This window comes from Nicrophorus vespilloides, unplaced genomic scaffold, assembly GCF_001412225.1.
Source record: "Nicrophorus vespilloides isolate i.1.1-1 unplaced genomic scaffold, Nicve_v1.0, whole genome shotgun sequence".
In the NCBI taxonomy this organism is placed as follows: domain Eukaryota; kingdom Metazoa; phylum Arthropoda; class Insecta; order Coleoptera; family Silphidae; genus Nicrophorus; species Nicrophorus vespilloides.
Window position 1 is genome coordinate 359,198 of NW_017100102.1, and position 14,610 is coordinate 373,807.

Here is a 14,610-nt window from a genome sequence, read left to right on the forward strand (position 1 = left end):
ACAGAAATTTGTCAAAATTACGCAGAAACATATTGGTAATGTTTGAGTTCGATAATGTATAGTTCTATAATTTTGAAAACTTATATATACGTTAATATCCAGCATACTCAAGTCTATCCTCTTGCGGGATTGTGAAATGCCTACCGGTTTAATGCCTCCCTCCCTTCTTAGAACAACAAATTTTGAAAGTCACTGATCAACTTTTCCGTCCCCTTAACTGTTCATGGAGATGCGAATTACCAATAAGAACTGTCCATAGAAACGTGTTTTTCAATATTACACTATAACTGCATTCGTCGAGTAAAGTTTTTCGACTCGTTTCTCATTATATGGTTATAAAACAAATTATGTAATTTTACGGTTGAAACCAGTTTTAGTTTTATATTTTTTTTATCTTACCATACATCTATCGATTGTTATTCAACAATGTTTTATTAATATTTTATTGTTACATAACACTGTACGTATTATAAATAAATATTCAAATTATAGTATAGTATGCAAAACCAAGAACATATATATAACATTTTATCTGTAAGTAAGCTTTATTTTTTACACAATAATATTATTTTTTATTAACAGATTAGGTCAAGTACGATTATCAAAGCAACTTTTTTCAATATAATTATTTATACATGAGTTTAAAATATTTCCATACAAAGAATATAATGAAAACATGTGAATCAAAGGGTCATAGGTCTTTAATAAATCATAGTCCGACTTTCCAACCAATTTAATTTTAATTATTCAATAATAATAGTAAATTTGTATAGCCCTTTGGTTACAATTGTAACTAATAAAGATTATTATTATTAGTAAATTTGTTTTGAAAGTGTTCGCAGTTTACATCTGATAACCAATTACTATAGCTTGACATAAGAAAATATACATTCCATCTATATATCAGTACCAGACATTGCTTAATTTTTAAACTTGTATAATTAATATTTTATTGTATTTTAGTTATATATATATTAATATTAAAAAAATACTTATCAAAAAAAATTAAGTAATGTTTTACAAATAGCAATGAATGCCTAAAGTCCTTACTTTAAGTTAATATATTACATTATTTATTTGGAAGCATTTGTAACAAGATTTGGACATAAATATTTCGCTAGAACACATGATTAGAAGACCTCGTGGTTCATAATAGGCTTATTACATCAAATAAAAATAATTATATGTAATTGGTGTAGTTAGTTAGATCAATCGCAAGTAAAATTACATTTTAATAATAAATTGGAAATGAATTGCTTATCTGTAGTCAATTTGCGTCTTGAAATACTCCATATAGATTACACTATTTATTGACTATTTATTTGAAATATTTTTGAAATAATCATCGGAAATACTCGTTATATAATAAGTATACACCTTGAAATTATTATTTTTATTATACAAAGTTGTTAATTATCTGACATAAGTAAAATGATACTGCTAATCTAGATATTATATGTTGTTGACACTATTTGTAATATATATTTATGTTTACACAGGTGAAGTGAGTGCATATTAAACAAAAAAAACTTAAATCAAAGATAAAGTTTTGAGCATGATGTAGATATTTTTTGCGGCAAGCAGATTTGCACGACACGTGGCCGCAGTATATATGAAGGAAAAGTCACGTCTTTGTATCCAAGAAGCAAATGAAAGCACTGTATGATGTCTTTGTTCTATCGTAAATAGTAACTCAGTATTACAGTATAAATTTAATAGAGAATTGCATTTATTTTTGCCACAGCTCAGCTCAATATCTGCCCCGTATACATTTATTAAAGCCAGCGCAATCAAAAGGAAAAAAAACTGAAGCAAAAGTATTGGAAGAGTGTCAAGGTGCGTAAAGAAAAGAAATATCGCGGTTTCGTAATGTAACTGATCGGCTTTTAAGGGAACTGCAGGTTTGTGACTAATTTGGTTTATTTCTTCCATAAAATGTAATGAAAAAACAATTTCTTAATTGAGCCTACAATTCTTTCTGTATTACGTAATCTATACAAGGACGCTCTTTGTACAACAGAAGGAATAATACTGTTTACGAGAGGCTTATCAAATCAACTGTTCTCGATGTGTTAAAACTTTTCCTATTTACCCTGTTTAATGGGACAACTTATCAAGAGAGTGTAAATGTAAATAATTTACTTTTACGTTTCACTGACCTCCGGTCATTCCAATAGTTCATCTCCATATGTCATGTTTAGAAATGTAAATATTACAATAATTGATAAATATAATAAAAAGGTTTCTTATAATAGTCATAACAATAGAAAACAGTCAACACAAATAGGAAACAATATATAACTGCAAAACAATACAATATTTTTAATTTATCCAAAACAATATTAAAACCAAAACACACCCAAGTATGTTTCTATTATCGAAATAACCGAGAATATTTGAATATAAATTAATAATAATTTATTGGCCAAAAAATAATATAGTTATAAATTGTGGTACAGCACAATAAACATAAAAAAAATTGATGTACAGTGGAACCTCGCTTAACGGTTTTAATCCGTTCAAAAATTTCCAGATTTTTATTTGTATAATGAAATAATCGTATAGTGAAATACGTTTTCCCATATAAACTAATGTAAACGTTAATGCGTTCCATGCCGGAGAAAAAAAGTATAACTTTTCTCGATTTTTCATGATTTTGCTTTTCATATCTATGGTTATTTTTGTTCTTTAGCTTTTTATTCGGAGACATGCCAGTGTTATTAAATTTTGCACAAAAAAACACAAATAACATGTCTGAACACAAGTTTGGAAATTTTGTGATCACAAACAACACTAAGATGCAACTAGAATAACAACTAACACCAGGAACTTTTTTCCAATTCACAGACGGTAAAGTGAGTTTATATTTGTTTATATTACTTGTATCAATTCGGGGACTTGGTGGAGGTGTTTTTATACTTTTAATATTTGTTTATATAAAAACCGTACATAGTGTATTTATATATTATAATAATGGTTGGACACAATACATTTGTGTTTTGCATTTACAGCATACAAGTATAGTCCGCTTTAAATAAAAATGACAAAGAAGATCGAAGATGGTTAATATATTAAAAAATACACATAATATGTGTACACAAGTTTTCAAAATGATGTAGCAGGCGTACCATCCAGGACTACTCTTCTCATCGTCACTCGTTATGCGAGTTATATTTAAAAAAATAAATATAATTTGTAATCAAGAAGATAAAAGTAGTAAACAAAAAAAAAATATTTCTATTCAAATTAATATCAATATGTATATCAAAGTTTATGTAATTATTATAAAATATATAATATTATATTATTATTAAATAATATTATTAAACTCCTACGATAATAATTATGTTTAATATTCGAGCTGTACGAATTAATTTAAAGAATAACACAAGTAAACTTAAAGAAGTAAGTAATTTTTGAGTCGATAGTTAAATTAAGCAAACTATATAAAGAAAACTAAAATCCCGGAAGTCACCAAGTTGTTAGACATGGAATACAGCTGAATAACAAATTTTATTACCGTTTTCAGGCAACGAACATTATTTTTGTATTAGTGCTGGAGCTATTTCGAACACTCAATTATTTTCTTTAGATTCAGTTTCGTACGACGAAATAGTGCGTGTTGTTTCTATTAAAGTCGTCAGCAGACAGTACGTGTTTGGCATGCCCTATTGTGTGCGTGTCTTTGGTATACAGATAAGTTTAACAGTTAGACATCATTACATGACTATTTCCGCTGTGCAGGAGATTTGGGTAGTAATTTTAGATTATATTAATTGAAGGGTAAACTATTTTAGGAACTGCAGCCGTTACCATGCCATGGACACATTTAAAACAATCCTCGAATGTCGTTGCATTAGCTACGAAAGAAATTCAGTTCAATGTAAAAAGAAGGAAGTAGAGAATAAATACCACACACAACTTCTATTTAAACTGTTTCTTAGATATAGTATATTCAGTATTAGCTATGTAATAGCTATCATTGTTTAATTATGTAATTGATAATTAAAAAAACACAATTTTTTTAAAAAGTAATAAATGTTAAGTTTGAGAAAGAGATGAAATTGTAGAATAAGAGGTTGATTGTTTTAAATTAAATTTCGCATACATAAATTGTTTTCTATTCTAATTAATTTTTGTTTGGAGACTCGTAAGTCTAGTTTGTTTTTCCACCTTCCATTCTTCGTTAAAATGCTATTGCCGTTTCGAAACATTTAAGTATAAAAAATCGAAAAAATCCCTTATGTTGGTATCAATGTCTATAATATATATTAACTTTGGTTGAAGCATAATGGCTAAGAACAAGAAAATCGACTATTTATTCAATATATGTTTGAATAACGTATAAATGATATAATTAAGCATTCATTGCTTGTATTAATAATATAACATACGTCAAAGGAACTGAGTTATCTGCCGCAATTGACCTTCTTTTATCAACAACTTTAACACGTGTCGCTTGATGCATCGTTAAAATCACTCAAATATTGTTAAATCTGGACCCGTTTCTTACTCTTGTGTGATGTGAACTAGATGAACATAAGGCATATCTCTATGGAATTAAGCAGTTTAGAAAAAAATAGTTCGTGGAAAGCATAGCCGAATGAACAACGACTACAGTTGCTCAAATGAAGTAACAGAGTGATTGGTCAACAGCAGAAAAGAACTGTGCGACGGAATGAAGTGTAGTGGGGAAAACAGAAATCGAGGGGGCAGCACTCAGTAGCAAGCTATTCTATACGGTGTTCCTTTCGTCTCAGCTCTAATATTTCAACAAACTAAACTTTCCGTCATACAGAAGTACCACTACAAGAAGAAACGCACATCCAACAGTGATAAGGGTTGTCACCCTCAGTTTGCGATGAACGCTGATAACAACAATCGCAAAGAAGTGTATTTACTGGTGACATCGCTCTGACTGATTTACCAACTGCTGCAGACATTTTTCTCCACCGTCAAGTAACATTTCTTTTTTATTCTTCTACCGTGAATTTGAAGACACGTCAAGATGTATAAGTTGTTGAGGGGGCTCAAGTCCTACCTAAGGTCGCAGGACATTGCCATCGACGGCGCCATTTTCCGTATGCACAACCTTTTTACAACGGCAATGTTGTTGGCCTGCAGCCTTATCATCACGGCTAGCCAATATGTTGGACACCCCATTCAATGTATAGTAAATGGTGTCCCTCAACATGTGGTTAACACGTTTTGCTGGATCTCCTCGACCTTCACCATGCCGGACGCTTTTAAAAGACAGGTAAGTTTTGACCTTAGACTCCTCCACAACGGTATTCTTCGTCTGGAAGGGTGGGTGTAACCATAACGTATATATAATCAATTTCATTAAGTTCACTTACGAATATAATCAAATGGCAACAGCTGAATTGTTTATAATTGTCTTTTTATTCCTGTTAATAGCATTTGTTGTTTTAGCTAAGTCGTATATATTCACAGGAAATTTGATTTGCAATAGCATTATTTTCAAACATGACACATTTTGACATAACCTTTACATCTTGATATGTCAACATTGTCATGTGTCATAAAAACATTACAAACAATCAACTGCAAATCTGCATAATTAAACATTTATCGTCAATTTATCATATGAAAATGTATGCGTATGCTAATTATATAAATGCAATGGTGACATTACAACTAAAACATATTCACATGGACAATGTTAAATTATTTTATTATGAATTTGTTTATAATATTTCTTTATAACATGGTAGAAATAGTTTACAGGATATTGTCACATTATTACCATCAGTAATTACGGTTATATTACTTTCAAGGAACCGTAAACCTGTTTTGCTTCATATTTTAAAAAATGTATGTTATTAAAATTTACATTTTTTAAATATGAACTATTAATAATTTCAGATTAAGCAATTGTAATTTATTGATTACGTAATATTACACACAATAAGCTAATATTCAATCTAAATGTTAATATTCTTTAACATAATTTTTCTTCCAGCTTAGTTAAAATTAAGATTCAAATAGCATCTAACAATAATCTGATTAGGAGCCTATATATGATTATATAATGCAGTCATTGCTGTTACCGAGATATTTATAATTATTGCTCATTAGTTTATTTTCACATGCAATTTCTCAATAACTACATTAATATGCTTTATTAATATAAACGGGTTTTTGAATGCAATGATCATTAAAATTATTGTATTCGCTATCTCAGACATAAATTGTTCAGAAAAAATTAACTATTCCTGTCATTAACCTTTTATGAGAGTGCTGAATTTAGTTAAGTACGTGAGCAACGTCAATTAAAGCAGATTGTTTTGTCTGGAAAACCGCATTTGACGTCGAGGAATGCACAACTGGACATACGAAGAAAGAGGTCAATTCAATTGCTACTAATTCAAAGAACGTGTTGACTCAAGAGAATCAATTGAGTTACATGCGAAGAGTGCAGGGCATGATCGATTGTTGCGCATTTTATAGGCTTGACTTTGACTGGGTGCAATGTTGGGATCACCAGTGAAAGCCAATTTCATAAATAGAAGTAGATTTGATTGTGTATTTAATGACTACTACGTCAATTCAACAACTGGCTAAATCGACTGGAGTTAGAGCTGAGATTAATTTAATAATTCCAAGAAATTAATGTAATAATTATTTTTTATAAATCTGTATAATCATTTAATTTACACTAAAAATTGTATATTATTTATGTATGTTTAATGTGCGGTCGATTTTTCTTATATTTTTTAAAATTTTGGTCATTTAATATTATTTGATACTTTATAATAATAGCTTTATAATAATTTATTGCTATTTAAATTTGGAATATTTATTTTATAATTTGGCGTTCATCGTTCATTATCTTTGCATACTTTAAAGAAATATAAACAAAAGTAAAATATTGCATAAGTTCAAGGTTGATCGGGAATGCAAATATTTTTTATTGACTTGCAAAACTGCTTCTAATTTTCTTTTTATTATTAAATTTCATAATCATCATAAAGTCTCATTTATATAAAATTTACATAAGTGTTATTGCGGTATCAAAACATTTTTTAATTTACTATAAATGATCTTTTATTCAGATCATTTCCTAGAAATGTTCAATTTTTTTTAGAATCACTTGGTTTGTAATAAAAATCACTTGGTTCTGAGAGTTTCCCACGATTAATCATCAATGAAATTGCATACACAGAATTTTGGCTTGATGCAAATGCATCATTCGCATTATCGCATTAGTCACCCAATTCAATGTGAATGAAAAGTTTTAAGAAATATACAATTTGAGATAAAAAATAAACTAATGAATAAGTAAATTTACATATTTATTTTGTGCACACTTGAATAAAGGTTTGAACTGAGCATATGTAAAGTATAATATTTAACATAACATAAGGGGGGTCACTATTCTCCATCTACATGACGTTTTCTTAAAGGAATATAATGCAATAATAAACAATTCCATTTTTTTATATTCTAAATAAATATCAGATTATGTCTATAATTACATCACATATATGATGTAAACTCACTAGTTTATGTTAAGAACTGTTTGTTTATTATTTATGTGTTTTAGGTTGGCAGAGAAGTAGCACATCCTGGCATAGCGAACGACTTCAACGATGAGAGCGCTCAGAAGTATTACACGTATTACCAATGGGTCTGCTTCGTTCTCTTCTTCCAGGTAAGCAAGTAGGCATCCTTGAAAAATACAAGCAGTGTGTTATTACATACATACAATTCCTTTTTAATTATACTCGTCCCTTCACCATAAATACTTTCTCTAAGGTGATTTTTATTGAAAATTAAATGAACTACCATTTTGAATATTATGGAATTGATTTTTATTTTGTGAAATATACAACATTTATGTATTCGCAAAATATCAATAGTACATTTATACAATCTGCAATAAATTACACTCATTAAGAAAATACCACTATAAGTAGAATGATTGAAACAACTTAATAGAATTTCCATAAATAATTAATGTCTATAAATTAATTTCTTCTCATTGATTAATGCGATTACCTGTTTTTATAATGAGGTATTGCCCTTAAATGGAATATATTAATTAAACAAATTGTCTTCGTTTTACCAGAATACTATTATACTTTTCGATACGTAATCAAACTAATTTATTTTCATTGTAGCATATTCCATTTTGGTGAAACCTATTTACTATGCATGCGGTATAACGCCAAATAAAAAACTGAAAGTAATTACCTCGATAATTAACCAAAAAAATGTATACTGTACGCAGTTTGGAATTTAATGTTGTTATTATAATACTTCCGCGTTCATTTCCATTGTCATTGGTTCTGTTCATTGAAGCACATATTCGCATCAAAATTACAAAAACGTAGAGAATAATGATATAAATAATTACATTACTCCATGTCGTTCAACTCAAAATGAATATAAATAAATATTTTTTTGCACGCATGAGATATATTTCAAGGTATTCTATTTTGTGATATTTCCAAAGTCTGCTGCTAATTAAAAGTCTAATAGAAGGAATTATTAAGAAACCGGAATAATTTAGATTGTTTTGAATCATTATTACAATTTGATGTTTTCATTCTTAAATATAGCAATTCTATTAAACAATCAATATCCTTTCTTTTTTTCATAATACACAATACAGTGTGTTGAAATGATATATTGTTATTTTAGTTGAATGGCTTGTTTCTTATGATATAAGGGAAGTGGCCAATTGAAATCTAAAAATATGTTTTTCTTAAGTGCTCAAGCGTGGTTGGCCGCACACTATTGTACAACGGTTGCCTGATTGTAATCATTTTTCATGATGAATGTCTCATGCATCACATATTCTTTTTAAGTAAATTGACTTCTAATATGTTTCTGTTTTCAGGGTTTAGCGTGTTACGCTCCGAAAGTAATCTGGGATGTATTCGAAGGAGGATTATTGAGGACTTTGGTTATGGGATTCAATGTTGGCATATGTACGGCGCCCGAAAAACAATTCAAGAAGGCTGTCATTCTCGATTATTTGCAGAAACACGTTAAGGTAGTTAAGTTTTAATAAATTAATATTCTAAGAACGATTCAAAGTTGCAGTTGTAACATTTATACCTCTTTCAGTTTTGTTTTAATACTTGTATAATTTGCATTTAAGAGATTTTATTATATTTTTTTAGTAATATTATTATTTTTTGTTTCAGAGGCATAATCTCTACGCTATAAGATACTGGGCTTGCGAGTGTCTGTGCTTGATTAATGTTATCGTTCAACTGTATCTAATGAATAAGTTCTTTGATGGTGAATTTTTATCTTATGGATTGCGCGTATTGAATTATTCCGAAACGGCACAAGACGATCGGGTAGATCCTATGGTTTATGTATTTCCTCGTGTAACGAAGTGCATTTTCCACAAATATGGTGCGTCAGGTAGCATCCAGAAGCACGACAGTCTTTGCATTCTGCCTCTCAACATCGTTAACGAGAAGACGTACATTTTCATCTGGTTCTGGTTTATGATCCTCGCAACGCTGCTCACTATTCTTGTGGTCTATCGTATCATCATCATCGCCATGCCCAAATTAAGGCCAAGAATCATGCATGCAAGGCACAGGGACATTTCTATGGAGACCTGCCAAGCGATTACGAAAAAAGTAGAAATAGGAGATTGGTGGCTTCTCCTGATGATGGGTTCTAATATGGATCCATTAATCTATAGAGAGATTATTATGGAGCTGTCGAAGAACATTGAACCTTCAAAGAGTGACAAAAAATGAAAACAATAAAAGCATGCAGTTAACACTATAGGGAGACAAAAAAACAGATTAAGGCTAGGCTAGTTCACATTCCGTTCCATCCTGCTCATACTTCCATTAGAATCAAACGAATTAAATTAATCTGTGATCTGTCAGGCGCAAGTTGTATACTGCCATTCTTAATATGTTATATCAAAAGCAATGTTCAAAATATATGCCGTAAAAGCGAACTGTTCACATGGTTAACTACATATCATGTTTCTTGAAGATACTTTTTATAGTACAATACTTCAAAACATTTTTTATACTATTATATACGTTTTTTATATGTCTAAGAATATATTTTTATCATTAGTTTTTATATAATGTATATTTAATAAAAGAAAATAGACTTAACTAACATTAATAAGTACTATTTTATGATACTTTTACATGACAGAATGAAAAGCCTGATCTTTGAAAGGAACTATAATTGTAAATAAAACTCAACTAAAGCAAGTAAGAAAAAGTGATAGAATATTGTTAAACTAGAAGTTGATATATTTCATAAATCATATAAGAAATAAGTTCCAACTGTGTTTTGTCGATTTAAGTCTTTGGTCGTTTATATTGCATATTGAATAAACATTTGCTTTATTTTCTCTGTACATGGTGATGTAATTCCTGTCTTTTAAGAACGTGTCGTAAAATCAAATGGTTCGATTGTTCACGGGCAGTCCGTGAGGCGTGCATGAAGAGGTCTATAACCTTTTTAGTTCCCTCTTAAGTATACAAAATGGCCGCTAGTCAAGTGACCAATGGGAGAGACTTGTTCCTTAAGTCTTTCACCACGGGCGGCAACAGCATTCTCAAAGCCGTTGCACAATAGAATGAGAAATTTTCAAATTATATACGCATATATAAGTAGAAAATCCCGCGGGCATAACTGAGAATAATTCATGTGACTAGTTCTACCAGCCGCGTGTTTTCATCCCACCAATACGATTAGAAATTAAGATTATGACCGTTTTCGATTACGATCTATCTGGAAACCTGTCAAATTAGTCCAAATGCAATTTAGTTATTACTGTACAATATTTACGACTGCGTTATTGCACATACCAAACGCATGTAGCGAAGAAAGTATTCATTTGAAAAAGCGTACAGAAGACAATTAACATTTTAATAAAAAAAAACAAGTAACATATACAGCCGTAAACTCCTCCAGGAGGGAAGTAGTAAATCCACCAATAAAAAAGCTATAAAAAGTATTTTTTTAAGAAACCAATTTCATTTAATTTTCCACGATTTAGCTTCATTACTATTATATTTATATTAAACATATGTATATTTTTAAGTGTATTTAAGTTATATTTATTAGTTTGTTATATTAATATAATAAGGAGAATAATATTTTAGTACAATTGTTACATATTTTTGTTTATAACATGCATAATAACATTTTAAACAACGTTCACTCTTCACGTTAATTTCTTTTATTGATTATTATTTCTTCAATATTTGTTTTTGAATTATTCAGAAATCGTTTTTTTTATGTTTACGGCTATTTGTTGTAATTAAATAAGGAAACATCTTTTTTTCTTTCATCATACTCCTTCCCTTTGGCGGAGGCCGCCATTTACCGTACTGTCGCATTGCGTCAGTTGCAGAAAAAAATGTAACATATTTATTAATAATTTTGGTCCTACTGATGTTAATCTACACACTACAATGCTAAGATTTTTTGTAAAATTGAGTTTGAAATTAGAACTTTCCCTTTGTATCCGATCTTTGTGATGCAGTTGATGTTGCTTAATAAAATAACTGAAATTATATAAAGTTATAGGCAACCAAATTATCAATAATGTTTTTAATCAGTTCTGGAAGTCGTTGATGGTTGAGTGTCGTGTCCATATAACAGTCAGTGAATTATGTAATTACGCTTAATGTTACTTTTATCTAATAATAGGTATCCTGGTACGTGGTTTAATTTTGTCGTTACATGATCGATGGTGACTGTTGTCCTTGCATTGTATCAAAATAAACAATTATTACGGGAGTCATGAGGTTTTTCTGAATGGAATTGTGGTTTCATTCAACGGTATCTAGAATTACTATATTGTTGTTATTAGAAATATGATAATAAGGTTGGATAAAAAATATGTATTTGATAAGTTAAGAAAAAAATAATTAAACAAAATTCAATAGTCAATTATGGAAATCAGTGATTCTCAAACTTTTTGGTCCGCGGCCCCCTTTTGAACATACATTGTTTCTGTGAAATATGATTTTATATTGAAAATTACTAAACTATAAGTTGTTTTTTCTTATCTTTCAGCGAAGGGTATTTACGTAGGGCCTAAGACAACTTAATGCGGCCCTGTCATGGACTAACACACGAAACATGGTATCATACAATTTTTTTTTTGCACAGTAAACAAGTAATTTAAAAAAAAATATGATATTTGCATCTTCATCCGAATATTGTTCGATTTAACAGTATGATGCAATTTTGTCATTCTTATATGAAACATTAATTACGATACAATTTTTTTTAGGCAAAATAAAATATTTGAAACAAACTGTTTTCTTACCTAACCTATCTGTTTATAATACATAGTTTCAAGTTTAGAAAGTCCTTTCATAGATGGAGATTCAGTTAAAAAAAAAACATTACAGATATCTACACTATCATCCAAATTTTTCTGTTGACATGGTCGCATCTAGTCTTCTTTATAGAATGCAACCAATTATACTCATCTTCATATAGCCTATATCTGAATATTGCAACTGCAATTCAGTACAGCCATAAAGAAGTTGGTAAATCATAATAGTTTGCGATTGGCGTAATGCGTCGACAGGATACAGATAAATGGTAGAGGCTCTTCCTAGAGGGAAGAAACAGGTGGAAGGAAAAAAAATCATAATAGTATTCACATAATGAATTTAACGTGCATTTTCTTATTTACAGTTGCAGTATTTGTTATGATAAAATTTTTAAATATTAATGCAAATGTGATATGATAGTACATATATCATGTTATTTAATATCAAACTTGTTAATTAAAGTTACAAAAACATATATAACAGATATTGTGGAACTTCGCTTTCCGGACATAATTTGTTAATAAAGCCTGTTCAAAACTCAGTAAGAGAATACTTGTTTGGAATTTGAAACTTTATGCGGATAAATTTAAATTACAAAATGCATTCCTTTTGATAGTTAATGATAATCTGCAATTACATATTACATTAGTTTTAAAATAATATTAAAATTATTTACAATAACTATAAAAATAAAGAAAAAAAGATATAGATAATTAATTAAATAATATTCTTTATGGTAAATTGCGTCGTTAGTGAAATTATAGCTGAATCAAATAGACTCAAATAATCTATTTTCGTAATTTTGACGTGGAAAACCACCAATTGAGATAATGTTTTTAGAATGATCCATAACAGCGTTTTTCAATCGGATATTTGTTTGTAGTTGTATAGACCCAAATGTTTATAATGTATAATTTTACAAAAAACATGAAAGTTCCGACGAGAACTGAGAGTATTTAGCCAGTTTCTCACTTTCACACAAGATGACAGCTTCCATTACCTGTCCCATTGAAAAATAAATCAATAGTATGAGATGAGGAGATTATTAAGGAGTCTAATAATATTAACACGGATTCCATTGATAATCATATTTAGTAAATAATATATAACAGGAGTGGACAAACTGTGGCTTGCGAGCTCTTCAAGAGTTTTGTTTCAAACTTTGGGTGCGCCTCCCAATATTAGGTATGGCTCTTGCTGCAAAAAATCTGGATACCTGTGATATATACAATTGTTTCCAAAAGAGGATTGTTAACTTTGGAAGCCCTAACATTGTTTGGAAACCCTGGAGCCCATAAAGACCATAAAGACCTAAATCTGCCTCGGATTGTTACCGTACAAAGTGCAATTACTCCCTTGCAAGGAATGGCAGCTTATCAAGCTGTTTTTATGTAAATCGATATGTAAATAGGTATAATTGCAGAATATGAGGTAAGTTAATCTTTGTTGTAACATCCTCTTAAGGCTACGTTTGACGAACAGCCACATCTCAAATAGTGATTAAACAGTATTTATGCATATTATGTAGTAAAACTGTATATAAATTATATCAATTAATCAGATGTAAATAGAATTATTATATGTTTAACCCTTAAAAGCCTGATTTTCCAAATTATATTTAAAAAATATCAATGTATTTATTGCAATACATTAAAAACAAACCAATTGCAAGTGTAGAATTCGATTTAAAAGTCCAAGTATCAACTTTGATACTTGGGGCATTTAAGGGTAAATGAGATTATAAATATAAAATATTAATAATACATGCATGTTAGAAGTAAGCAGTTTAATAGATATAAAAAAAATTGAAAAATATATATATATATTTTATGAGTTGTCATTTCTATATTCATTGTGGAACGTTTCTATTTTTAAGTGTAACATAATATGTCGGTCGATTTAAAATTATATCTCTATCTTGGTCCAAAATATCAGATGCAAAAGCAGTTACCACATAATGAAGTTGAATTGGTTCTGAACTAATGTATCACGCTATTTAATCCATTGGATCTGGTTAAAAATAAGTAAAGCTTAACCAAACACACATCTATATAAAGGTAGTTCAGTTTTGAATGAATGGTTAATGACTTTTTCAGCTTTTAATTCCTGTTTAAATATGCTTTCTGGGTATCTGGTCGGAGAAGTTGCATCTTGTAGAGCTGGTGAAATGGATTTTAGTGTGTTTACATCGTTGATGATTAACAGAAGCTGGTGCTCATAAACATTTATCCATCGTGCACGTGCTTGTACTTTCAGGGCTCAGAAAAAAATATTATTATCTGCAGTTTTCGGAGTC

The 14,610-nt window shown here is 29.6% G+C and overlaps 1 protein-coding gene and 1 long non-coding RNA gene across 2 annotated transcripts; both read left to right on the top strand.

Moving 5' to 3' along the window:
• The first annotated feature begins 4,480 nt into the window (after positions 1-4,480).
• LOC108568130 (innexin inx1) lies at positions 4,481-9,986 on the top strand. The gene is made up of 4 exons (XM_017929064.1): positions 4,481-5,257; positions 7,568-7,675; positions 8,867-9,022; positions 9,177-9,986. Exons 1-4 carry the CDS (start codon positions 5,009-5,011, stop codon positions 9,747-9,749), a joined length of 1,086 nt encoding a protein of 361 aa, XP_017784553.1. The 5' UTR covers positions 4,481-5,008; the 3' UTR covers positions 9,750-9,986.
• A 1,290-nt stretch (positions 9,987-11,276) lies between these two features.
• On the top strand, positions 11,277-12,120 carry LOC108568131. Its single transcript, XR_001891284.1, has 2 exons — positions 11,277-11,808; positions 12,046-12,120. It is a non-coding gene; the product is annotated as an uncharacterized LOC108568131 (long non-coding RNA).
• The last annotated feature ends 2,490 nt before the right edge of the window (positions 12,121-14,610 follow it).

Bases quoted from the DNA above. Each gene is read 5' to 3' on its own strand.
- LOC108568130 (XM_017929064.1), top strand. From the start codon at position 5,009: ATGTATAAGTTGTTGAGGGGGCTCAAGTCCTACCTAAGGTCGCAGGAC. The intron at 5,258-7,567 runs GTAAGTTTTGAC...TATGTGTTTTAG, and splicing joins CGGACGCTTTTAAAAGACAG to GTTGGCAGAGAAGTAGCACA. The intron at 7,676-8,866 runs GTAAGCAAGTAG...TTCTGTTTTCAG, and splicing joins GCTTCGTTCTCTTCTTCCAG to GGTTTAGCGTGTTACGCTCC.